The sequence below is a fragment of the Miniopterus schreibersii genome (assembly GCF_964146895.1).
Source record: "Miniopterus schreibersii genome assembly, chromosome: 10".
NCBI lineage: Eukaryota > Metazoa > Chordata > Mammalia > Chiroptera > Miniopteridae > Miniopterus > Miniopterus schreibersii.
The window spans coordinates 42,360,520-42,388,395 of NC_138110.1; the positions used below are offsets into that span (position 1 = coordinate 42,360,520).

General features: G+C 39.6%; 1 protein-coding gene across 1 annotated transcript; it reads left to right on the plus strand.

The window, feature by feature from the left end:
- The first annotated feature begins 2,102 nt into the window (after positions 1–2,102).
- Positions 2,103–20,247, plus strand: LOC308562467 (myosin regulatory light chain 12B). The gene is made up of 4 exons (XM_081148605.1): positions 2,103–2,477; positions 12,331–12,529; positions 15,040–15,201; positions 17,186–20,247. The coding sequence occupies exons 2-4, from the start codon at positions 12,346–12,348 to the stop codon at positions 17,356–17,358; spliced, it is 519 nt and encodes a 172-aa protein (XP_081004731.1). The 5' UTR covers positions 2,103–2,477; positions 12,331–12,345; the 3' UTR covers positions 17,359–20,247.
- The last annotated feature ends 7,629 nt before the right edge of the window (positions 20,248–27,876 follow it).

The following is a 27,876-nucleotide window of genomic DNA, read 5'->3' on the forward strand; positions in this document are numbered from 1 at the left end:
AAAACAAATAACATTGTCATTGTTTTCACTTAGAAAAAAAGTGGTCTCATTTACTAAAATTATCTTTTGCAATATCCCCATTTCCATTTCAGGTAACTGCTCAAAGAACCAGCTGTCGTTAAGAGCAGTGCATAGTTGGTCTCCCTGAGTGAAATAAGTCTCCTAATTTAATAATAGCATTCTCTATAGTAAGCTTTGTTTACGTGAAGATGACTGCTTAATGAAAAGCCAAAGCATCTACTCCCAACAATGGATTTAACTGAAAACCTGTCTCTATAATGAAAATCATACTTGAAACCACTTCAAAAGTTCTGAGAAACCAACCTAATGGGGTAGCATCTTTATGATTATATTGTCATTTGGACTCCAAAGCCCCCAAGTTTTACTTGATCAAGAAGCCTATGACTCATCAAGAGCAGGAATTGATGAGTGCTACTGGGGGAAAAGGGGAACAGGGCCAGACTGAGACAAAAGCAAATTCTGAAAAGGAAAGGCAATGATTTTCTACGAAGTAGGAGAGAAAGGACAAGAGGTGCAACACTTAGACTCAGGGAGGTGCTGGCAAATTGTAAAATTAAATATTCAGTTCCTCAGTTATATTAGACACATTTGGGAAGGATATGCCATAAATAACCATTTCCCAAGTGCTAGATATTTAGATACTCGGCTTTTCGTTAATGTTGTTTTTCTTTTGAATCTTGAGAGAAAAATATACCTTAGAATTATTTTTTTTAGAACAGTGTTACCTGGTAGAACTTTCTATGATAATGGAAATGCTTTCTATGCTGTCCAGTAAGGACACTAGCCACATGTCGCTATTGAACACTTAAAATGTATCTACTATAAATGAGGAACTGAATTTTTAATTTAAATAGCTACATGTGGTTAGTGACTTGGAAAACAGTTCTACAAGCAAATATGGACATCAAAGTCAAGGTACAGTCAGGGTGTCTCAGCTATGATCTTAAGTAAGGTGGCCGGGGTGAGGGTTTATGCAATGGTAATAGACCATACTTAGAAGAGCTCTAAGACAGACTTAAGCCAAAATCTTATGATTGGGAAAAATTTATTTAAAGTATTGGACCAAGAGCAGATGGCAGCTAAGAAAAAGAGTAAATATTTTAGAACCAGGTGTGACTTCTCTGCAGTTGCTTTTCAAATTCTCTTGAGAAAATGCATTCAGTTATGAACTGGACCTTGTGCTGGGATGAGGACCACAGGGTCAGCATCACCTGGGTGCTTATTAGGAAAACTATCGACTCACCCTCAACCTACTGAATCTGAGTATCTGGGGTTGGGGCTCAAGAATCTTTTACGGAGCCCTCCAAGATTTCTTATGCATGCTACATCATGTTTAAGACCTACTGCTCTAGAGTGCTGAACACGTAGTTCCTACCACTGATGAATTTCTGATCAAACATTTCTAGAATATGAATGATTGAATTAGTCATCTCCCCAGCATCTGGGTGCGTTCAGCCATCACAAGTGCTCAATAAAGTTTTTCTTATTAAGCTGATTATCCTCCAATCAGAAATAGTGCTATTTGCATTGTTCCAGGGTGAGGGAACTGACGGTTATGGCCACAAACAGTAACCAGAACAAAACCTGAACACCGTACGTACGTGGTTTCCTTTGTTTTGACCAAGAGCGTTATGTAATGCGAGCGATTGGGGTGTGTGTGATTTGACATCTAACGATCCATAGGAAAGCAAATAATTTGAATAAAACTTTCTTATGGTTGGAAAGGGAATGGAACAGGCTGGCTGTGGCCTAGTACCGTAAACCTTATAAATTGAGGATAAGAAAGGAGGAGGAGCGAATGAGATAACTCGGGCTGGAGTGCAGTTTAAAAAGAAAGGGTTTGCCAGCTGGCAGGAGTCCGCGCGGCCGCCGCCCTCTTAACCTTCCCCAGTATTTCGTGGGAGGTACCTAAAAAATTACTTGTTCTACCTTAAGTTCAAATTTAACTGTGCCCGCTGTACTTTTATTTATTAACTCTGGCAGCCCTGGGTGGGCGGCTTCCGACGCCAGGTAGCCCCTAAACCTGGAGGGATTGCGCCCCGCCCTGCCCCGCCCGGGTCAAATTCCAGGCCCTGCCCGGCGCCCGGCGGCGGAGGAACGCGGAAGGGCCACGGCATCCTCCACGGCCGGCGGGGGGAGCGGGCGGCCCGCGGGGCTGCAGCCGCGCCGCGCCGCACGCATCGGCCGGGCTAAGCAAGGCAGCTAACACTCGGCCTCAGTCGTCGGCCCAGCCCCGCTCCCGGGCCGTCGCCGCGGGCGCTGCTGCAGCCGGAGCGCGAGCCACTCCGCAAACCTCCCTTCCCGAGTTGGATCCCGCCGCGCTTCCGGTGCGATTTCCGGTCCGCCTCCCGAGGCAGGAAGTGCCGGGAGCTGCCTCTGTCGCGCCACAGCCCAGCGCTCGTCGTGGTCGCTTGTCGTCTCGTGCACAGCATCCCGGGTTCTGGTGTCTGGCGGCGGTGAGTGGCGCTCGCCCCCGCGCGCGACACCCTTGGGGCCGCACCTGTCCCTCCTCCCTTCCCGCCACGCGCCGGTGGCCAAAGCCCGGCCGGGGAGGGGAGGGCCGGGGCCCGTGGGAGCTGTCACGGTGGGAGGAGGCCCCAGCGACCGCCGGGCGCAGGCCTGGGCGCCAGCTCCAGAGCGGATGAAGCCGGCCTGGGAAGAGGCTGGGCTGGAAGAGGTGGCCGGGCTTCCGGCTCTGCGTCACCCGGGATGACTTCACACACCTGGTGTCCCCGCGGCCTGGCCGCCTGCCCCCGCCCTCGCGGGCCCAGTCCGTGGGTTACGGTGTTGAGCTCCTGCTCTGACCCGCCGCACAGGGCTTGATGCTTTGGGGGTACAGCAGTCTGTTAGTACACGGTTCTTGCCTTAGATGAAGTGGCCAAGGAAAATATTAGAGAAAAGGCACCGGTAGGTGGTTAGCATAGGCTAAACTGTAACGATTTCCGTAGGAGTTGTCTCACTGTATCTTGCATCTTGTTAAGAGTTAGTGCATTCGTGTTGATTGTTGGGAAAGGATAAATAAAAATCAGGAAGTATTTCCCAAAAATAAATCGTGACCTCATGGAAAGCCTTGGAGTCGGCCCTAGAAGGGAGAATTTAGCATTTCTGGCTGGATCTGCGGTAGGAGGTAACAAGACCAAAAGCGCAAAAGGTCGCAGTTTGTGTCAAGTGGAAAGGAGACGGTGGGAAGACCAGCCTGAATGAAACAGAATTGTAATAAATAGTAGTTGGAAATAAGGGTGGGTAGGTAGGTAGGTAAGTGTGGCCTTTTTATTTTATATTTTTATTTCATTTAATTAATTTTTAAATTTATCTTTATTGTTGAAAGTATTACGGATGTCCCCCTGTTTCCCCCATTGACTTCCTCCACCCCACACCCTCTAGTGTGGTCTTTTTATGGATGTCTTGAAAACTTGAGGAGAGATAAAAGATTATGTAAGAGGCATCAGGGACTCATTTTGGATTCTTCACCAAGGAAGTTATATGAAGAAGGGGTGTTTGAAGATTAGTTTGGTAGCCTTTGTTTAAGATGAAATTGCATTGGTCCTTTGGTAAGAAAAGTATCATAGCATTTTAGAGTTCAAAAGAACCTTATAGATTATCCTTCATTGTATAATTGAGGAAACAAACCAAGAGAAGTAAGATAATTTGCCTAAAGTCATTTGAGGGATTCCCATGGTGCCCCCCATTTTCTCAGTAAGCATTAGGTGGACCCTCCTGGACCTCATAACAAAGTGCACAGCTTTTTGTTTGTTTAGGCTCCGTTGAATGAAACAATTTCTATAATGGCTGAGTCAACATTAATTTATGCTTCAGTGAGACCAAATTTAGACAAGATGAACTGTGCCTCTTGAAGGACAATCCCCAGGTCTCCGTTGCAGGGGTTAGGAAAGATAAGAGGACTTGGACCCCCTGAATGAGGCTGGTTATCCCTCTCTCCCAAGACTCAAAGACACCAGCTATCTAGGAATGGTTTTCATTGCCAGCAACTTTGGGATCTTCCTTTCTCATTTCACATTTTAGCGGTGTGGTGGCATTGCTTATTACTCCCAACTGGCTATCTGTGTTTTCATGGTAGAGAATTTCAGTTGCTTTTGTGCAGGATATTAGAGACTAATAGTACAAGCTCTGGAGCTAGACTTCAGAGTACAGATCCTTTTTATAGCTGTGTGGCCACAGGCAAGTTGTTTATTTCTTTTCCCTGATTTTCTCATCTACGAAAGGGGGATAATAATTTTACCTATATCATAAGTTGTTGTGAGGATTAAATATGTTAATATATGTGAAATGCTTAGACCAATGCCTAACACATACTTAGCACTCAATTGGCTATTATTAGTACTGTTTCTTCCAGGTATGGAACAAGGGGTAGCTGGTAATTTTGAAGGATCTCTTCAGGAAGAGTTTAGTGGACTTTATATTAAACCATGGGTAGACCATAGAGAAAAGCGTTGTTTTGGGAGTCAGATCCAGGTCCTACCTTATAATGAGCATTTATATGTAATTCTGTTTGTGATAGGAAGGAAGCAAATGTATGTTTTCACTTAACTGGTATTTACTGAGCACCTGCCGTGTGTAAGTCACTTTATTAGACCCTGCAATCCAAGGTAGAAAGTCTAAATGTCATAAAAATGTATATGTAAATGGCATGGCAGTGGAATTCTCGGCAGTAAAAAAAGAATGAACCACTGATAGATGAATCTCAAAAACATTACATTGAGCAAAAGATGTCAAGCACATAGAATATACACTGTATAGTTCCGTTTATAAAAAGTTCAAAGACAAACTAATCTACGTTGATAAAAATCTGAGCAATGGTTGCCTATGGGAAAGGATGGTTGACTTGCAGGGAACTTTCTGGAGTGATGTTAACACTTGTTACTTGATTGAGGTGGTGGTTACGTGGGTGTACACATTTACAAAAACTTATTTTAAGATCTGTACATTTTACCATATATAAATTTTATTGTAATAAAACGATGATTTAGGAATTCAAAGGATGGAAAGTTTACTGCCAGCTAGGACAATCATAAAATACATAATGAAGAAATGACAGCATTATAATGTGGTAAATATTAAAATTTAACCATATACTACAAGGAAAGCTTAACTTGTATTAAGAAAAAAGATGTAAAAATTGAGTAAGGCTCTGAAAAAAATTGATATATGGAACTGATTACACATTTGCCTAAACATGCAGTATAAAAACAGTCATGTCATTAAGTATATGAGGTTAATTTTGTGGGGTATTTTAATTTGATTAAATACTAAAAATTCTCTTTATGATTGCTGTTTTCAAACTGTTGCTCATGTATCCAACCAGTTGACCCTCCCAGTTAGCACAAACATTACTCTTAACTATAGTAATCACCTTGGGGATCTGTGAGAAATTTATAAAGATTCTGATAGACCTTGGTGAAGGTGCCAGTTGAATCAGAAATGATCTTGGATTTCAGCCCAAGAACTGCTGCTCTCTGCTTCTTTGTGTTCGTTCATTCTCAGCCTCACCTTGTGCTAAGCTGGCCGTGCTAAAGGAGACCTCTTAAGCATCCTGCCTCAGGCATCTCTTCTGCCATTCTACTGTAACCTGGCCAAAACTTGAACTCTTTATCATCCCTTTGCTCACAAAACTAGCTCCTCCTCCCTCCTTAATAACCTCATTTTTGAGTAGTAACTGTGCTACCAGTTTTTCAACCAGTACTTAAAAGCAAAGTCATTCTAGGACAGCTCTGAAGGAAACTCCAATTAGGGAGCAAGAACTAGTGCACCAGCATAGGAATCAGCAGGAAGAAAAGGATAGTGCTGATGGGAATGTTGAAGAAGGGTGACTTTTGCAGTTAAAAGAGGAACCCACAGAAATTGGATAGAAATTGAACAGAAGGAATTGAAAATTTCTAACCAGAAATAGAAAATTCCCTATCCAGTGCAAACTTGACTGTGGCCCCTTTGAACTTTTTAAAATTACGTGGTTATAATTGTGACATAAAGGCATTGACTTATTTTTTATGTTAAAGAGACCAAGGAAGCACAATGCTTTATTAGTTTTTTATTGCTATGTAACAAATTGCCCCGAAACTTAGCACCTTAAAAAAAGCAGTAAACAGTTTCTGAGGGTCAGGAATTCTAGGGCAGCTTAACTGGGTGGCACTGGCTCAGGGCCTCATGAGGTTGCAGCCCAGATGTCAGCCGGGTTTGCAATCTTGAAGAAAGATCAACCTCCAAGGTGGCTGACTCACATGGCTGGCAAGTTGATCTTGACTATTGACAGGAGGCCTCAGTTCCCTCCCACATGGACCTCTCCTTAAGGCAGTGTACTACCCTAATGACCTGATGGCTGTTTTCCCCCAGACTGTGATCCAAGAGAGAGCAAGGCAGAAGCTGCAGTGATTGTTGTGACAAAATCACACTACTGTTTTTGCAATATCCCATTGGTTATGAAGAGTAGCAGGATATGTCACTCCAAAATATGCCACTTTGGCATAAATACTATTTTGAGCTGAAGGCAATTTAGAAGCCGACACATGAAAAGCTCTGCCCTCCCCATATTTGCCTAAAAGCAGGACATAAATTTACAAAGTTATCCTTCCTCCCCTCTCTACCAGAAAGACAAAGATTACTCTCTGGAGATAACTTTAGACTCTTATCAGTGGAGAAGGCCCTGATTTAAGTCTACGTGACAAGCCTTACACTTGTTTACTTCGCTTTTTCCTGGTACCCTTCCATAACTAGCCTCTCCCCCTCACATACCTTTCTTCTTTTGTCTGCATCTGAAGATGATATTTAAGCCAGAGTTCTAAGCCACCTCTGATAATTGGTTTTTCCCTGGGTATCTCCCATGTATACATGAGGTATACATGTTAATAAAGTTGTCTTTGTTTTTCTCTTGTTAACCTGTTATTACGGTGGTGTCAGCCAAGAACTCAGAAGAGTAGAAGGAAAATTATTTCACCTTTCCTACAGTTTCATAGGTCAACAACCCTTTTTTACTGTTGGAGGGGACGATACAGGGGCCTGAGAAATATTGAGGTCCATTTTGGATCCTGGCTACCACCATAGCCAAGGAACACATTCAACTCAGGATACAGGCAATAATATAAACAAATACTGATTGTATCAGGAAGATAGTAGGGAGTAGTGGGAATTGCTCACCGAAAACTCATTATCTTGAGGAATTTGGGAATGCTGGTCAGGTGATTCCTTATCATATAGTTTTTCAAGATGTCTGAAATTTGTTTTTATTAAAGTAAAATATTCAGTTTTTAAAAATATTGTTAAGCTAATTCAGTAATTTAAAAAGGAATTTAAAAGGTCATCCCTAGGGTTACCAAATGAACCCTCCTACAGGCTGCATATAGTTTGGTAACTGCCAGTTTGTGACTTCTGATCTACCTAACTCTTTTATTTTATAGATGAGGAAAATGAGAACCAGGAAAGCTAAAATGACCAAAGGTCAGACAACTTGAAAATGGCAGAACTGGAATTAGAATCCAGGTCTCCAGCATCCCTGTTAAACCATAATGACCAAATCTTAAAAACTAAAGGGAACTAAATGCACAGACAGCCAGTGCCTTCTAAGTGGTTAATCCAGTGGTTCTCAGCCTTCCAAGTACATTGGAATCACCTGGTGCATTATTTAAAATACAGATTTGACTACAGTAGGGCCTAGGCGTCATGCTTTTTTAAACTTCCAGGGTGATTTTAATGTGCAGCCAAGATTGACACCAGAAGGTTAACTACTGTGAGAGCCATATTTACTTCCCATATGGTGACAGCAATTAGCTCACTTAAGATACTTAAAGGAAGAGGCCTTGAAAGAATGTCGAAATCATAGTTAGCTGACAGAATTTGCCCCATGACCATGTTTCCCAGGCTTCCAATAAAGCTATATAGACTGAATGATTTTCACAAGCAATTCCTGCTTATTAATGATTATGGTGCCCATGTTTTGATTTGCACATTAGTATTGCAGGTGATTTTGCACATATTTATATTATTATCTGAATATATTGACACGACAGCCACCTATAGTATCAGTTATTTTATATCCCTGCCCTGCTTGTAGCCTCTGTGGACACTACATATGGCCTTTAGTTCACCCTGTATTGGATATTTACAAAAAATAATTTAAAATTTGAAGAGGAAATGAGAAGTTTTTCCTGCTATTGAGGGTTATTCATTACATTATGTGCTATATTATATATGGATATTTTTTGTAACTATAGTTTGAGGGTAAGGTTTGGTTGGTTCTTATTTAACATGTATAGATTAAACGTTAATTTGACAGACCTAGGTAAAGGTTTCAAGCCTTTACCTATCATGTCAAACCAAGACCATGACTGATAGGAAATACTGCCACTTGATCAAACCCAAACTAGGGCTGCTACATTGCACAATTTCAAGGAGTGTCATTTATATTTTATTCTCTTACCATTCCACATGCAGTTGTATTCTGTACATCGATTTCCCCATATAGTTTGCATTTATTTGAAAACTCAGTTTGTCTAGGATTTGAGTTTAGAGGAAAGTGGCTGCTCAGAAATCAGTGTCAGGTTATATTGGTAGTATTGCAAGTTTTTTTTTTAATTGTGGTAAGCTCAAAATATTAGAAGAACATTTAATACAAAGAAAATATATAGGTAAAAATAACCTTGAATAAAGGGGGTTTGACTCCTAGCTCTGCCACTAGGTATCTCAGGCAAGTTATTTAATATCTTTAATCTTCAGTTTCTTCATTTGTAAAGCAGGCATGTTAAATTCAATGTATATAATGTGCTTAGCACCAGTCATTCAATAAATAGCTAGAACAGAAGTATAGTACAGAATGTAAGAAACTACATGGTGCCTTGGGCACATACAAGCATTGTGGTGTTGCTGAAGGAAAAGTACAAAGGAGAGAAGAGCAAAGATGAGGCTGGAAAGGTCATTCTAGAGGAGGCAAAGGAGGACCTTGTGCACCATGCATAAGAACTTATACTTTGTCTTTGTGAGGCAGTAGTGAGCCAAAGAAGATTTTTAAAAGGGGAATGGTAATGTCATATTCATGTTTTAGACACATCTGGCTGGAGTATAAAGGGCAGTTTAGAAGGGACTAAGGAGCAAGGATGTTGGTTAGTTGGCCATAGAAATACACAAAGAGATGAGGAGGGCCCAGCAAGGGGTGAGGAAGATGAACACACCTGAGGCATTTAAGAGGCGGGGCTTGATTCATGGGGGTGGGGCTGAGTCAGAGTGACTCCTAGGTTTCTGGTTTGGTGAGTGGGTAAATGATGGTGCCATTAACAGAAAACAAAAGGATGGGAAAGTTTTGGAAGAGGAAGATAACTCAGTCTTCAACACGTTGATTATGAGTGTCTGGGATATTCAAATGGATGCCTTTCACAGGCAGTTGGATATTTGAGTCTGCAACTCAAGAGAGGTCATGCCTGGAGATAACAGACTTCATAAGACAAGTGCTGTCGGAACAGTGAGAGTCAATGAGATCATCTAAGCAAAGCAAAGTCACGACTACTAGAATACAGGAATATTTAATCTAAGTGAGTGGAGGAGATAAAGGCTTAACAAGAAAATGGAGGAGGGCCAGTCATAGAAATAGAACCGAGAGAGATTATGTGGGTGTCAACAAGTCAAATACAGCATTTTACATAAATCTTTCCGATATAATGTTTAGGAGTCTTCCTCAGAGTGTAAAGGTCTTCAAGGTTGGGAAGCTTGTGTTCTCTTTCCATTTGGGACAGTTCATTTATAGATGATAGATGATAATAGATGATAGGTAGGTAGGTAGGTAGGTAGGTAGGTAGATGATAGATAGATAGATAGATAGATAGATAGATAGATAGATAGATAGATAGATAGATAGATAGATAGATGATAGATAATTTTAATTGATTTTTAGATAGGGGGAGAGAGAGAAACATCGATTGACTGTCTCCTGCACATTCCCTACCGGGAATTGAGCCCTCAACCCGTACATGTGCCCTGATGAGGAATCAACCAGCAGTCCTTCAGTGCATGGGAAGATGCCCAACCAACTGAGTCACACTAGCCAGGGCTGGGACAGTTCATTTCTAGTGTGTTCACTAAGATCAAGAATTGTTGGGGCTCTGAAGGAAAGAGGGATAAAATGGTGTCAAATATAGCAGAGTGGTCCAAGGAGATTTAGACTGGATTTGGCAATTTGAAAGCAGTTGCTATAGAGAAAAGAAAGCCAGATTGTGGTGGGTTGAAAGTGAGTAGGAAGTGAGAAAGTCAAGATACTTATCTCTCAGTAGGTAAGGAAACCAAGGATGGTAGTTTCTTTGGGGGCCAGAATTCTCTTCAGATTGACTGTTTTACTACAACTTTTTCTCACATTTTTCATTTTATGTGTTTATATGTATAATTTTTATAGGTACCATATACATATATAACTGTGCACTGTTTTTAAATGAAGTACAGAGAAAAAAATAAACTTTTTTTTAAAAGAAATGATGGTATTATTACATTGATCCTGTATCTGCTCTGTTCAAAACTACACCACTAAGCCAATCTTCAAAACACCCAGTGGGTATTTTACAGATTGAAAAAAGAGAAGGAAACAATGTAGATTGAAAGTCCAAGACTAGAAGTCCTAGAGAGCCAGGTCCAAAATTGCTCAGCCACTGCCCCAGCTAGTTATCTGCTTTCACACTATATGGCTGCAGAGTTAAAGAACAGTCCCCAAGACCATCCTCATTTCTGACACCAATGACAAGTTTGGGTTTCCAGGATGACCCTCAGGTTCAATAATTTGCTAGGATTCTCAGAACCCATGGTTGTGGTTTAGTACAGTAAAGGATTCAGAGATACCTGGTGCAGAGTCGAGAGTCTTCTAAATGTCAAGCTTCCAGTTGTCCTCTCATGGACAATTGTGATTCCTCCTGACAACAAGGCGAGACAGTATGCATGGAGTTTTGCCAACCAGGGAAGCTCACTCAATCCTTGATATCCATAGTTTTAATGGAGCTCCATCACATACTGTTGACTGCTGCATAGCTGACCTCAGTCTCCAACCCCTCTAGAGATTAACTGATAACATATGCCCCAGAGCCCCCACAGTAAATCACATTGTTAGAAATCTGGTGTGACCCAAGACCCCAGATATCAGGTATGACATTCCAGGGGCTTAGAGATTATTTCTCAGGAGCCAAGGACAAAGGCCAGACCTCTCAGGGCAAAATTAAATTTTTTACGATACAGAGGCCATTGATTTTTTGTTGTGGGTTTTATTTTTTTTATACCTAGGTAGTACCTATCTCAGAGAAGTTGTGAAGATTGAATAAGACATTGGGCCAAAAAATTACTCTGGTGTCCATGGGTTTTCTGAGGTTATATGTAGCTTGTAATGGTAGAGGTAAGATTCAAACTCAGGACTTTGTAAGTCCAAAACTGACAGTATTTTTGCATTGTATTTATATTATTTAAAACTACAAATAAAAAGGGGTATGAAAATTGTTCATTCTATTTGACATTTAAATTATTGGTGGCTTTCAATAGAGTATTAAAGGCTACTACCAATGCCATATTACAGAAAGTGGAGGGTGATTGGGAAGATCAGAAAATGGAGACAGTTGAGTATTAATTAGACAGATAATCTAAAAGTTTTGTAAAGGGAAATGGGAGATGAAAAGGTAGCAAGATTAAAGAATAGGTTTTGATAATTATTTTTAAAGATGAGAGCCTTTTTAACATGCACCGTACAGTGACTATACTAATTTCTTTGTGTATGTTATCTCGTTTAATTCTTACTTGCATTGAAGTAGATATTGTGTTTTGCTATAAAACAGGATCAAGTGAGCTTCCCTGGTTTTCAAACCTGTTTTGAAAAAACTGAGGTTCAGGGGGGCCATGCAACATTGGTAATAAAATGAACACAAATAGAATTGTGGTGATGATTATAAATGGGACAGTCCTTATAAAAGGAAGATATCAACCTTGGAGCCTTTCCTTTTAGGCAAGCCCATGCCTTCATAACAGTGCTTGGCACATAGTTAGCACTCAGTAAATGCTAAGTATTGTTACATATTTTTGAATTAATTCCCACCTAATAAATACGGGTTTAATGACATTTTAGGGGAAGCTACATCAATAATTTCTATTGTTTAATTTTATTCAAAGCTTTTTTCCTAGCCTCTTAATTGTCACATCGGAAATAAAGTTTAAATATATATTTATTCCTACTCTAATGAAGTAATAATTCTACATTAAGATATTTTTACTCATTAAGTATTATGAGTTCTTTTTTTGCTTTACGTTTTATGTATTCTTTAATGCTTTTTGTTTTTTTAACTCTAGAATTAAACAGCCACCATGTCGAGCAAAAAGGCGAAGACCAAGACCACTAAGAAGCGCCCCCAGCGCGCAACATCCAATGTTTTCGCTATGTTTGACCAGTCTCAGATTCAGGAGTTTAAAGAGGCCTTCAACATGATTGATCAGAACAGAGATGGTTTCATTGACAAGGAAGATTTGCATGATATGCTTGCTTCTCTAGGTAGACTTTTATATTCTTAATATGCCGGCTTCCCCAAAATAATAATTCAGTGTTCTATGAATTATTTTCCGTGCGATGTTCAAATATTCCTGTCCTGTCTCCAGAACCTGTTGAGACATGTCTCAAAATGTGTAACTAATAATATGGCATAGTTAGTAATAAAGGTTGAGAACAGGTTATAAATAGGAAGTAACAATAATAAATGATGATTGTCTCGGGAGGAAGGGTAGTGCTACACAGGAAAGGGACCTTTCACAATTTTATTTATAATTTTTTTATAACTAAAGAAAAGAAAATGTGAAGATAAAAGATTTAAAGTAAACATAAACTACCCTTTGTTATTTTAGTTATTGGTGTTATTTTATTCCTTGTATGATTTTTGTTGTTGTTTGTTTTGATCTTAAAAAGAAGGCTCAGAAGCTCCTCTGTGTTCTGCGCCAAGTCAGCACTAATTTTATAGTTGTGGAGAAAGGAATAGCAAGCCTGATTCGTGCTAGACCAAAGTGACTGGCATAGAAGGGGGCACAGCTCAGGGACGGCCTTCAGTTAAGCTCTACACTCTGGAGTGATCTTGTGCTTGACTGTTAGCCAGAGAGCAAAGAGAAAGAGGTTGTTATTTCTTTCCCTTCAGTAACCACAACATGATTTGTTTCTCTCTTATTTTTATTTTTTATTTTAACATATTATTTTGAAAATTTTTAAACCTACAAACAGTTGAACAGAATAATGAACATGTGTACATCCTTTACCTAGATTCACCATTTGTTAACATTTTGCTACGTTTTCTTTATTTAGAGTGAGAGTAGAGTCAAGATACCGATCTAATATGTTGAATTGCAGGTAGGTTGGATCACAGTGTTTTCCACTTAGAATAGCTAAATGTGCTCTCTGGGCAGGTCACTACTGAAGAAGCCCACTGAGGAAAATTGAGAGACTTTGTTATATTACAAAGATTGAACGCTCAAGCCATGATCATAGTAGATGCTCAGTTAATTTGTGAGTGATGGTAGAGTAAGAGGCTGACTTTGGGGCCTTCTATTTTGGGGAACCCTGTCCTTTTAAGACATGTATTTACCTTTCAAATTAACAAAATATATTGTATGCCTTGAATGTGTCTATAGGTGTTTTAGCCTAAACCAATTCATTTTAAGTCCCTGTGTCCTTTTTATACCCATGTTCTCTTGACACCTTTGGGTTACCCAACCCACCCCACTCCCCCAAAAAAATGCTGCAAGAGAGTTGGGTTAAATCTGAATGTAGAAAATTAGATCTTTTTCTCTACTTTTACTTATTCGGTGAATCTTGAGATTAATTTTGGGCTGATCTTTATATTGGTGTGTTGAGTAGGTATGAGTGAAGATTGTAAGGCAGTAAGACATGCCAACTTGGCATTTAAATTTCACTCAGATTTCCAGGATTAAAACTTTACATGTGAACTATAATTCTAGATTTGACTATCATTAGCACTTAGTTGGGTGTAATATTGAAGTACCTCCTTAGGTAGGAATATCTAACTTATAGATGTTCTTTCCATGGAGAATTATACAAACTTACTGTTCGAAGGGACCTTACAGATACCAAATTTAATCAGTCCATTTTACAGAGTAAAAAAGTAAATCCTAGACACCTGCCACCTGCTCCCTGGTCACACAACCAGTGGCAGAATTGAGATTCTAAACCACTGTTCCAGACCCCTCATTCATTGTTGCTTTTCCTATACCCTGGGGACCTCACAATTGCCAAGACCAAGAGAAGCTCGTTGTTACTCCTACCATGTGTGGCCATCCCAGAGGAGTTTCTCCCAACTTCAATGGAAGGGTCAAGGCAGTTCCCTCACCACTGTACTAGAAGAGGGAGAAGTGCTCTCAGTTGGAACTGAAATTAAGATTTCCTTTATAAACAATACCAAACAAGAATGCAGTTCAGTGACGTCAATCAACAGCATTTGGTGGTCTGTCTGGCAACCAAAGAGTTTATAACATTGTTCAAAATGATCTCCCAATTCTAAACCAACCTAATAGTTTCCACTTAAATGACCCAACTTATAAATAAAATTTTTGAAGCATTCCAATTCATGGGCAACTGTACCACAATTGAAAATATGAATATTTAGATTTTTTTTAAATAACTGGTATTGAAATACCCTGACGGACCTTTAGTGTTATCAGCATTCAAGATGCAATAGTATGGATGCATTGCCTAGACCATAGTTTCAGGTGTTTGTTTTATTTTGTTTAAAATAGTGAAGAAAAAGTTACAGAAAGTATCAATAAATGAACAACATTCAACCTAATTTTTTATACATGCATTTTTTTTAATGGCGTATCAGATTTTTCGTGAAGTCAAAAATGGTCTTTTTAAAATGTTCTTAATGCAGTTAATTGAAAAATTAGTTTCATTGGAGGATGATGTACCTTTTAAAAATATGTTGGGGAGCATAACAATAACTAAACAATTATTTGTCAAAATTAGTTCTTTGTCTTTAAATGTTAAAATGTGAACTCTTATAGGGAAGAATCCAACAGATGCTTACCTTGATGCCATGATGAATGAGGCCCCAGGGCCCATAAACTTCACCATGTTCCTCACGATGTTTGGTGAGAAGTTAAATGGCACAGACCCAGAAGATGTCATCAGAAATGCTTTTGCTTGCTTTGATGAAGAAGCAACTGGTGGGTCCTCTTTGTTTATGTCCTTATTCCAGACTATATGACACACTTTTTAGGAAATGAAAAAGATTAGTAAAATACACTTTAAAAATCTATATATATGTCTTTATTGATTTCAGAGAGAGGAAGGGAGAGGGAGAGGGAGAAACATCAGTGATGAGAGTCGTTGATCGGCTGCCTCCTGCACGCCCCCCCTACTGGGGATGGAGCCCGCCACCCAGGCATGTCCCCTGACCGGGAATGGAACCCCGATCTCCTGGATCATGGGTTAATGCTCAACCACTGAGCCACACCGGGCAGGCAAAATACACATTTTTAAAAATGAATAAAGGAAAACTATCACTTACAATGGGGAAGTATAACTAAGAATGGCTAGGACACAGGTAAATGTAGGTCATAAAGCTACACAATTTGTGATGTTAATCTTTGAATTTGGATTTGAGCTTCCTGAAAGCCAAAGAGAGAATTGTCTGTTAAATAGTAGTTCTTTTTTTTTTTTTTAAATGTATCTTTATTGATTTTAGAGAGAGAGAGGAAGGAGAGAGAGATAGAAACATCAATGATGAGAGAGTCATTGATCGGCTGCAGCCCGCAACCCGGGCATGTGCCCTGACCAGGAATCAAACCCTGATCGCCTGGATCCTAGGTCGACGCTCAACCGCTGAGTCACGCCTGGCCGGGCTAAATAATAGTTCTTGAACAATGAAAGCAACTTCTTCAAAAGACAATAAATCTCACCAGAAAGTATACAGTCATTCACTGCATAACCATAACACTGTTTCAGTCAAGGACTGATAGCATATACAGTAGTGTTCCTACAAGATTATAGCGGAGCTGAAAAATTCCCATTGCCCTAGTGCCATCAGAGCCATTATAATATCATAGTGCATGATGCATTACCCACTTGTTTGTGGTGATGCTGGTGCACACAAACCTTTTGCATTGCCAGTTGTATAAAAGTATAGTGCACACAAAAAATTATGTACAGTACAGGATATTGATGACAATGAATGACTGTGTTACTAGTTTATGTATTTACTTTTAAATTTTTATTTATTGATTGATTTGAGAGAGAAAGAAACATTGATTTGTTGTTCTACTTATTTATGCATTCATTGGTTAATTCTTGTATGTGCCCTGACTAGGGATCGAACCCTCAACTTTGTCATATCAGAATGATGCTCTAACCAACTGAGCTACTCGGCCAGAGCTATTCTGCACTTCTTATTGTTATTTTAGAGTGTACTCTTTCTACTTGTTAAAAAAAAAAAAGTTTGCTGTAAAACAGTATGCTGTTTGTTACACCAGCAGCTGCTTCATACATCTTGTGTGTATTGCATTATTTTCTCTTGTGCTTGATTTGATCTCATGTTGCTTTGTACAGGCTTGTAGCCTGGAGCAATAGGCTGTACCTATAGCTAGGTGTATAGTAGACTACACCATCTAGGTTTGTGTAGTACACTCTGATATTCGTACAACAGCAAAATCTTCTAACAATGCATTCTCAGAAAATACACCTGCATTAAGCAACACGGGACTATGTAACAAACTTGAGCTATTAAAATGTTAGGGGTTTTTCCCTCTCATTTTGAAGTGTGGAAAGCCAGGCTATTCACTTTTCCTACTTTTGCCGTTTTCATCTTTTCTCCTGCATTAACCCTGTTAGCTCAGCCACCCGCGTCACTTTCTCAGGCATACCTAACATCCTATTCCTGCTTCCCCATTTCTGTCCGTCAAAGCTGCGCCGTCATTCATGGATATAATCTGCTAACTAAGCTTTTAAAATGATTTAATCTAGTATTGTAAAGAACTCCGAAAGTAATAGGAAAACATAATGATACAGTCACATAATGTCTTAGTTCACTGATTTATTTTGTTCTTGAAAATATGTATATACTGAAATATTTTGTAAGATTGACCTAGTGTAGAAATTAGCCATTAAACTGCCAGGAAGTATTCATGATTCCCTTCTTTCTATGTCTTCCAGGCACCATTCAGGAAGATTACCTGAGAGAGCTGCTGACAACAATGGGCGATAGGTTCACAGACGAGGAAGTAGATGAGCTGTACAGAGAAGCACCTATTGACAAAAAGGGAAATTTCAATTACATTGAGTTCACTCGCATCCTTAAACATGGAGCTAAAGATAAAGATGATTGAAAGAACTTTAGCTAACACCTTCCAGTTACTTCGTCTTACTCTTTTATTTCCTGGACACTTTCCCCCATCCTCATAGGCCTGTTGCATGCAACTTAGTTTCACAGCTTTGCCTCTTTTTTTGATGTATTTATTCTAGATCTTTCTGCCACTTAGCACTTGTATAATCAGACTGCAGATGGGGATAAGGTTGTAAATTGTGTTGAAAAAGAATTTGCAAATAAAAATCAACAAATGTGAAAGCCCAGGAAAATATATTTGGTATTTCTGGTTTTGCTGGATTTTTACATTTTTATATAATAAAAATGATATTTTGAAATAAAGATTATGCTGACTCAAATGGAATATAATGAAAAGTTAAATGAGTAGTAGGTGGGGATAGTCATATTTTCAACTTTATATAATTTAGATGTCATGGCTAAACTGATATTTTCATGTATTTGAGGCAATATTCTTCAGAGCTTTGATGTACAAATTAATATCATGCAGTAAAAACTAGTGAGCCTTTGTTTTTTTAACACTTCTAGGAAGTCAGATATGTAAACTACTAAATTATAAATATAGAATGTATCTAAGAAAATGCTCAACATATTATTGATCGAAGAGTCTAAGATGAGGCAGAAAGCTCTGAAAAAAACGAAACTTTACTGTGTGTAAAGTATTGCACATAGATGATTTTAACTGAATCTTCCCAACAACATTATGAGATAGATTTCTATTAGCCTCTGACGTCAGGTGAGGGGACTGAGCTCCGAGTAGTTGAGTGAGTGATTAGTCGCTGTTAGTGTGAGAGTTGGAATTCCAACCTAGGACCCCTAACTCCAGAGCTTAAGAGTGCTGCTTCTATGAAAAGCCCCAAATGCCTAAAAGGTCAAGATTCTAACATAATTTTGTAGTCATTATTGAAATGTGAAATAATTTTTTTTGGAAATTGCTTTTTTGAACAGAATTTCAGAAAATTCTATCCAGTGAAAGAAGACAAGATTATAATCAGGACAATGTTTGAAGGTAATTCATGTGGTATAGCCTGTAGGAAAGGACTGACAAACAGACAAGGCTGCTATGAGCTCGTTTAAAATCCTCAAGGCCAAGCAATATTAGAAGTAGGAGAGAAAGCTCAGGGAAAAAATGCATTGAAAAAAAGGTTTCCAATATGGGTTAACATCTATTCTCTCACTTAAAAGTGTTCTTTTGGTACATTGTCTGCTTAAAATTACATATTTAATATATGTGTTTTAGAGCTTGGTGTGGTAGGCAAATCCTAGTCACTTGCTGCTGTTACTTAATTTTTCTGGACTTCCTTTTCTTCTTTAAAATGAAAGCAGTTCTACTCTCGTGGTCTAGTACATGTTTCACAGTTCGTAAGAGCTTTCATATTTGTTATCTAACCCTCATGGCCACAAAATTAGTAGGCCAGGTATTATTTCTGATTCTTTTTATGAGGGCTGAAGTCTAGAAAAGCTGAAGCACCTGTTCAAGGTCCCACAAATACAGGAATCCACATCTGGTTCTGGCTGGGTAGCTCAGTTGGAGCCTTGTCCTGATAGCCCAGGTTGCAGGTTCAGTCCCTGGTCAGGGCACATGCAGGAATCAACCAATGAATGCGTAGATGGGTGGGACAACAAACCAATATTTCTCTCTCCCTGTCTCTCTCTCCCCCCTCCCCCCCTTTCTTTCTTAAATCAATCAATAAAAATTAAAATAAAATTATTGCTGTCTTTTCCACTTCCAAGCTTAAAGTCACCATGCAGTGTCAAAACTAGTGATGAATAACTATGTTTAAGGAAAAGGTGAAAGAGACTGGGATAATCTTGATCATCAATAAATCAATCACCAGTTATGTGCCAGGCACTGTTTTAAGTGTTGGTGATAATGGGGAGGTGAGCGGTGGGGGGCGGGACAGAAGGATGCTGCCCTCCTGGGGCTTGAATTCTCTGGTGAGAGACAGGCTCGACAAGTCATATTGAAGTACTGTGGGACAGAGCGCCTCGAGTATGATAAGCTGAGTTCTGAATGAAAAGAAGGGCCCCATGGGATCAACAGGGTGGGGCTATCCATGCGAAGGAGATGGGTCCTTTCAAGGCACATATGCCAGGAACATTAGAATACAAGAACATAAAGATGGTATTTACAGTGTGTCAAAATACGATTGGGCAGGGGAGAAATGTGAGTTACGTTTTTAAAAACTCCACCTTGCCGCTTTGTATAGAATGGAAGGGCAGGAGTAGATAGACACGAGAAGGCCTCTGTTGGGAAGCTGTCACTGTCCAGGCAGATACGAGGGCCGCTTGGGCTCGGGAAATGGTTAAAGTCACTATAACATGCCTCTGCTTGTCCTATCTCTTTCCTCCACACAGGTCCTGCCTTGTTACCATCTTTTAGGTATCATTTTAATTGCACTTATTCTATTGCTCTGTCTAAAGCTGGATTTGAAAGATTGGGGTGGTGGTGGAGTTTTCAAGATTAAAAACAAAAACTTAGTTGTTTCTTAAATGCTTTGTGGGTTTTCTAAATTGTAATTTTAATTTTTTTCCATTACAGTTGACATTCAATATTATATTAGTTTTAGGTGTACAGCATAGTGGTTAGACATTTATATAACTTATGAAGTGATCTCCCTATAAGTCTGGTACCCACCTGGCACCATACATAGTTCTTATAATATTATTGACTATATTCCCTATGCTGTACTGTACATCTCCGTGATTATTTTATAACTGCCAATTTGTACTTCTTAATCCCTTTACCATTTGAATGCTTTATGTTGACTTCACATATCCCATTTGTTTCATCTATAGCACCCATAGAGAGTTGTGGAATTCAGGACTCTAAGGCGCCTAGGCTGGGACCTTGTTCTTCTCTAGTGTCCAATAAATATTAATGATGATAATGAAAACCCTCTGTCTATTTAATATTTCTCTTTTGAGAACCACATAGTGACAATCTCCCAAGTTGACAATTGATCCCTTGGCCATCGCTGTGGGAATGTGGGGTGTGTGTGTCTGTGATCATGTAGTTAAAACTATTTATTTATTTTTAAATATATCTTTATTGATTTCAGAGAGGGAAGGAGAGGGAGAGGGAAAGAGCTAGAAACATCAATGATGAGAGAGTCATTGATCGGTTGCAGCCCACAACCCGGGCATGTGCCCTGACCGGGAATCGAACCCCGATCGCCTGGATCCTAGGTCAATGCTTAACCGCTGAGCCACACCCGGCCGGGCTAAAACTGTATTTAATGCTTACTATGTACTAAGCATGTTACACTACTGTCCTTCAAGGTAGGTAGTTTTATTATCCCTGTTCTACAGACGACACACTGAGGAGTAAAGAAGTAACTACCCAAGGCTACCTAACTAGTAAGCAGTGGGACCATAATTTGGGTCCAGGCAGTCTCTAACTCTGGCATCTACGCTCCCAGGAAAATGATGATTGGAATAACACCCCTAATTTCTTACCATCATAGAGGAGTTTTGAAAGCATTTGCTATTGTATTTGTTCCTCAAAACTCTAGGAGGTAGATAAGGGAGTCATTGTTATCTTATTTTATGGATAAGAATACTGAGTTACAGAAGTTACTTGACTTGCTCAAATTTATATACCTAGACAGTGTCTTAGGACCGGCTTCTAAGCTTTTTGAGTGAGATACAGTGCTTCTCATTAAACCTATAATTAATGATTCTTGATATCTGTAGCCTAAATTTTTTACTTTAAATTTATGTATACAATATATATATGAAAGCCATTTATATTTACAACAATGAGATTATATTTAATTATACATTTAATGAATCACCTTTCCTGATAAAGTAATTGCACAAAAAATAATTTTTAAAACAATATATATATGAATAAATACTTGAATGAAATTTCTTTATTGTAAATTTGGTGCATTTTTTGTTTTTTTCTTTTATATTTTAATGTTTTTGAAAACTGGATATCTTACAATCAATGTTTATATTTAATATTTTTTACCCTGAAAAGTAATTGTATCAGTGTTGCACCTCAAAACTGATAGGTCTTAAAGAAACATAGTCTTTGAAAGATAAACATACAAACTACTGAAAGATAAACATACAAACTACTGGTGTGAATAGGCCCCATAAATATGTCACCTGGGAATTATGAATGAGGTTGTGAAAGTTTACCATGTAGTGAAATTTTGAGAAATGATTTTTTGGGAAGCAAAATGGTGAGGATAATAGGTTGCACAGATGCCAGTCTGTACTTAATCTCTCAGGTGAATCTTTTTAATGACAGAACAGATGTTGTCATATACAATTTTAAGGACAGTAACTAGAAGTGTCACTAGATGGCACTATTATTCTTGGGACTGTAGTAACCTATTCCCTGATAAACTTGAGAGTGATAAAGCATGAATATGAATACATAGCACTACTAGTCCCAATAATGCTATAACTCTGTCATTGATGACAAAGTCTATTACAGTGAAGTTCATACTACGTCATGAACCCCAAAATGCAGGAAGCAATCTCTAGGACTCCTTTGTACAATGGTGTATTCGTTCATTCATTCATTCATTCATTCATTCATTCATTCATTCACTTACAAATATTCATTGCCTGGAAAGTGCTGTGATTCAGTGATGCTCTGGTTATTTTCACACTGAAGTAGTGACTTTTGTTGAAAAAGGCTTTGTTCCTGTAAGACCTGACTCCTCCACTTACTGACTGGGTCATCTTGTGAAAGTCACTATTATTATCATCACTTCTATTTTAGAGATAAGAAAACTGCAGCACAGAGCCAGTGAATGTATGTGAAATGTTTTGTAAAATCATGCTCTCTATATGAATATTATTACTCCCTCAAGAATGATGAGAACTATTTCTGTTAGTTCTATCTAATATACTCTATTCAGTCACACAATCTAAGCTTATTAAGATCAGCCCCAACACAAATGACTACGAGACATCTTCTTAATGCAGCTGTTCCCTGCCTCTACCTACCTCTTGGAAATACTTTCAGAATAAAAAATGAAGTAGATAGTTCTGAAGTGTTTTGGGAAAAGGGTACTTGAAGCATATCCTGGGAGGGGTGGTGGTGTGAATGAGTGTATTTAAATATAAAAAATTGTTTCAACGTATCTTGTAAGAAGCCAACCTAATCTGTTATGAGTCCCATTTCCATGGCAGTTGATTTTGCTCTCAGCACACAATACTGCCTTTCACATTCTCATTCTGAATAAACAAGATGCTGTTGCATATTTCCTCACAGCCATTGCTAAATAGCTCAGCAAAAATAAATCTGAATGCTTTAGTCACGTTTTGTAATAATCTGAGTGTTGACAATGACTCATTTAGGAGGTTCTGCTCACTGTACTTTTTTCAAGTTATCTTTTGATATCTGATCTCTGTATTCAGTTCCCACTCTTTGAAGTGTATATTGTGTTCTATTTGTTGCAGGTGATACAAAGATTCTGATCCCACTAAGTGTTGTACTGCCCAGCACTTTGGATGCATGTAATAAAGGTTAGTTCTCTCCATTTACCAGAATCCCCAAAACTGCTGTTCTCTCTGGCTGGAGCAGTAGCTGATGTCTTAACAGTTTACTGAAGAGGTTAAAGATGGTTGTTTGTTAAATGCTTCTCTGACAATGATGCTCGTTTTTTCAGCATTACCAGTGTTTGCCTTCATATCAGCCAGTTATATAGCTAAGAATTCAAGCAAACACATGAAAAAATCACCTTGATTTTAAAAGCTTTTGAAAATACTCAAGATTTCCTGCTTATTTTAGAGACAGTTAAAGAAATTCAGTATATAATGTGTATTATTTATGTTAGCTCCCTATCAGATTATAAACAGATGAGAGGAGGGTACACTTGCTAAAAGGCACCTTGGAAGAGAAACTCCCACTTCTCAGGTTAGAAGATTGAGGCCCCTAATCTCTCAAGTCTCCCTTGAGGTGTTTTGCCAGTTGTGGCAGAACTAGTCTCATCCTCCAGGCTCTTTCTAGCCTCTAGGGCCCCGCTCCTTCTCACCCAGTCTATGAGGCAGTAGGATTGGCTCTCTCTACCCAACTCAGGACCTTTCTGTTGTTGTTGTTGTTGTTGTTGTTAATCCTCACCTGAGGATATTTTTCCATTGATTTTTTTAGAAAGAGTGGAAGAGAGGGAGGGAATGGGGGAGAGAAAGAGGGAGAAACATCAATGTGAGAGAGACACATAGACAGGTTGCCTTCACTGGTTGCCTTCTGCTCATGCGTCCACTGGGGCTGGGGATTGAACCCACAACCCAAGTGTATGCCCTTGACCCCAAATCGATCCCATGACCCTTCAGTCAGGGACTGACGCTCTGCTAACCACTGAGCCACACCGGCCAGGGCTCCCTTTGTTCTTAATTGCCCTTGAGTTCAGCACTCTTCCTCTCCCTTTTCCCCCACACAGTGTTTTTATAACTTGGGGCCTAAACTTTAAATGTAAATACAAAGAGACAAGAATCTTTAAACAGAGAAGCAAATAGGGAACAATTCCTACATTCATGCAAATAAACAGACCAATCTCAGAAGACAATCTAATGACAAATTTTAATCAGTGATTTCGAGAAACTTCCCAAGCTAAAGAGAGTTGTGTCTCAGTCTCTCTCCCTACCCTCCTTTCAGGTCCTAGTTCCCGGCTCGAAGGGGGGTCGGAGGGTGGGTTGCCGCACACTCCTTGAACCATATCACATTCCTATGACTTTTTTTCCTACTTTGTGAGTCTGGCTATTTCTTTCCCTGGTAAAAAAGACAAAAAGAGTCTATAGGCCCAACGTTTTCACAAAACATGCACCCAAACTAGAGCAGGATCTTCCTCCCTTTGTCTAACGGGCTTGCCACTGCAAAGTGGGCAATCGGTGAAGAGTCGTTGGCTGTCTGATCTGAAGCCAATCCATCGCGTACTCCTCAGGGAAGGGGTAAAGGCAGACCCATTGCCAGTCCAAGCCTGACACATGGAAAGACATGCAAATCCAGGCTGGCCCTCGAAGCGGGCAGGATTGCAGAGAGCTGAATGAATAAAGGAAACGGAAGGTAAATGGGTACAATCAAATTATTACAAAGAGGAAACAGATAAGGTTATTTTAGATGAAAAATAAGCATTTCTACTCCACAATCATGGGGATTGAACATGTTAGTATTCTTGCTTATCTTTCTATGTGTGTGTTTATCCGTCTTTGTACGCACATGGTTTTTGTTGTGATTTTTCCTTTTTTTACCACCTGTGTTCCAGATGTCTGTCACCATCCTGACTTTGCTACTTCGCTTGAATGTTTCAAAGCAGACCTCAATTTTGAAACTCTCTCGTGACACATTTTCTTTTATTTGAAAAGATGTGTTTGATTTAGAAAATATAAAGACATTGCCCTACTTTCTTTGCATCTGGGCTAAATTGGAAGTAGGCAGTAAAATGGGTTACCTCCTGATTAGTGGAAGAGATGTTTATCAACAGACTGAGGTCAGTGCGGGCTATGGGGGAGGAGGGGTCAGGGCCAAGTGCACTCCCCCAAACTTTGTGCTTCACTGTATGATAGAGGCCAGGAATGACAGAAGGGTGTGGAAATCTGAGGCTCCACTTAAGATAGAGTCCAGCCGTGGCCCGTATGGCTCAGGTGGTTGAAGCATCGGCCTGCATTCGGAAACGTGGTGGGTTCGATTTCCGGTCAGGGCACATACCTAGGTTTCGGGCATGATACCTGGTGTGACACATACAGAAGGCAACCAATCAGTGTTCTTTCTCACATTCATGTTTCCTTCTATCAGGTGAGAAGACTATAGCCTTACAAAGACTGCTTAACCAGTTTTGACAAATGTGTAAGGCCAGATCCCTGTAATATAATCTTCTCGGACCATACTTTTTATGCTACTGATATGATTTAGGACAAGGGCTGTCCATGCCAGAAAAACCAGCCACATGATTAGGAGGTTGGGGTTTGAGCCACATGATATCAATCCAACCTCTGACCTTTGGGGAGGGGATCATGTCTACATCATCATGTCTACATAATGAAATCCCAATAAAAACTTTAGACATGGAAGCTTAGGCGAACTTCCTGGTTGGTAATCATATATCAATGTGTCAGGAGGGTGATGTGTCCCAAGGACAGAGAAGCTTCTTATTTGGGACCCCCCTAGACCTTGCCCTATGTGTCTTTTCACTTGGCTGGTCCTGAGTTTTATCCTATATATAATAAAACTATAATCATAAATATAGTGTTTTCCTTAGTTCTGTGAGTCACCCTAACAAATTACTGAATTTGAGGGGTAGCCCCTGAATTTGTAACCAGTTGGTCAGAAGCATGGTTGACTTGGGGGACCCTGGAGCTTGGGGCTGGTATCTGAGGTGAGGGGAGTCTTGTGAGGGACTGTGCCCTTACACTGTGAAAATTGACCTAACTTCAGATACTTAGTATTTGGATTGCATTGCAAAAAAATATATATATATAATAATCCCCCCATGTGGGCATTACCTAGCTAAAACAGTAATCAACTTATGGCCAATCTTGTTTCATCAATAACCTCCACCAGTAGATTACTTGGAAGCAAATCGTTAGCATGATATTATTTCATCCATAAACACTAAAGTAGATAATCTCTAAAATATAAGCCTCCTCCATCTTTTTAATAACTATAACATTATTTATCTTTAAAAATTGACAGTGATTACTTAATATCATTATGTAATAATATTCAATCAGCATTCAAATTTCCTCTATCTCAAAAGAAATGTTTTTATAGCTGGTTTGTGCAAATCAGGATCCAAACAAGTCCTCACATTGTATCTTGTCAATAGATCTCTTAATCTTATTAAATCTGTATGTTTCCTTCTCTCTCTTTTCTTGTAATTTATTTGTTGATGATATTGAGTGTCTTATCCAATAGAGTAGTATTTCTCAATTGTGTGTACTTTAAAGTGTACCCAATTCACCTGGGGATCTTGTTAAAAAGTAGATTCTGCTTTAGAAAGATCTGGAATGGAACCCAAGATTCTGCATTTCTAGCAAGCTCCCAGGTGAGGCCGGTGCTGCTCGTCCACTCAGACTAGCAAACTCCAGAGCTTCCTACAATCTGGATTTTGAAGATTGCATCACCATGGTGTCATTACCATGCTTCCCTGTCCTCTCTCAACTGGTGGTTAGATCTTCTGGATTAAGTGTAAGTACCCTAAGTGTTAAGCATTTTTCTCTTGTGTAACTTTTAATGCTCCTTCCAAAATGTATATTTAAGCAATTTGAAAGTTTTCCACTAGTACCTTTATAGCACTCCCAACTCTTTAATATTCCTTCCAACTTAAAGTTTATACCCAATTTATACCAATTGCACTCAGTAAAAATACTTTTTAGGGAAAGGAGGGAATATATTTGGTAGTTGTGAAGTAAGAGGACATGCCAATATGAAGTGGAAGAAGGCCTAGATTGGGCGGAAGACAAGAATGGAAGCAATTATAAAATTTACTTGGGTATAAGGAAGAGCCGTTGTGTAGGGGAATGAGGCAAGGTGAGGACTGGGTGATAGAAGTGGGGGCAGAGGGTGTGGAAAACAACTGCACACAGTGATTCTCAAAAGCCAGTCCAAAATCCCAGAGGCACATGAGGGGCTTGTGGAAAACAGCTTCCTGTTCTGACCCGTCAAATCAGAATCTCTGGCCCGGCCGGCGTGGCTCAGCGGTTGAGCATCGACCTATCATCCGGGTGATAGAGGTTCGATTCCCAGTCAGGGACATGCCCGGGTTTCATGCTCAGTCCCCAGTAGGGGGCGTGCAGGAGGCAGTCGGTCAACGACTCTCTCATCATCGATGTTTCTATCTCTCTTCCTCTCCCTTCCTCTCTCTGAAATCAATCAAGATATATTAAAAAAAAAAAAAAATCTCTGGAGAGAGAGCCCTGGAATATGCTTGACAGGTTTCCCCTGGAGATTCTGGTGACCAGTGGGTTTAGAAACCGCTGAACTACATGCTGTGCCTTACAGTTCTGCAGTGCCTACGGTTTACAGTGTACTTTCATTCTGTAGGCACTTGGTAGTCTAGATGTGTTATTTCATTTAATGGCTGAGACATTAAAGCACAGTGGGTAAGCACGCCAATAAATGTAACCTCTGGGGAGGAGTGTGGTGTTTACACTTTTATACAGGGCACCATTTATATACCAATTGTGACCATAGAGTTGCCAGGCTCTGAAGGAATTGGACCATGGACAAGAAAAATGGAAATAAAATTTGTAAATTATTTATAAGTTTCAGTACTCTGTTTTCAGTCATGAAACTAGACTTCACCCAAAAAAGAAAAAAGACAGAGAAACATTTGCACACAATGGGGAAAATTTCCAGGGCTACCATGATCTGTGGGCCCTTGACCTTCCCGTGTCCTTGGCCTGGGTAACTCACACAGCCCTAATTTGTAGCAAACTGCTGGCTTGATTGTGAATATTATCTTTATATGGGCTTTGGTCATTCAAAGGGCGAACGGGTTTTCAAGGATTTGAGGGAGGCTCCTTGTTAAAATGTTTACATTATTTCTTTTTTACAGCCGCA

Bases quoted from the DNA above. Each gene is read 5' to 3' on its own strand.
- LOC308562467 (XM_081148605.1), top strand. From the start codon at position 12,346: ATGTCGAGCAAAAAGGCGAAGACCAAGACCACTAAGAAGCGCCCCCAG. The intron at 12,530-15,039 runs GTAGACTTTTAT...GAACTCTTATAG, and splicing joins TGATATGCTTGCTTCTCTAG to GGAAGAATCCAACAGATGCT. The intron at 15,202-17,185 runs GTGGGTCCTCTT...TATGTCTTCCAG, and splicing joins CTTTGATGAAGAAGCAACTG to GCACCATTCAGGAAGATTAC.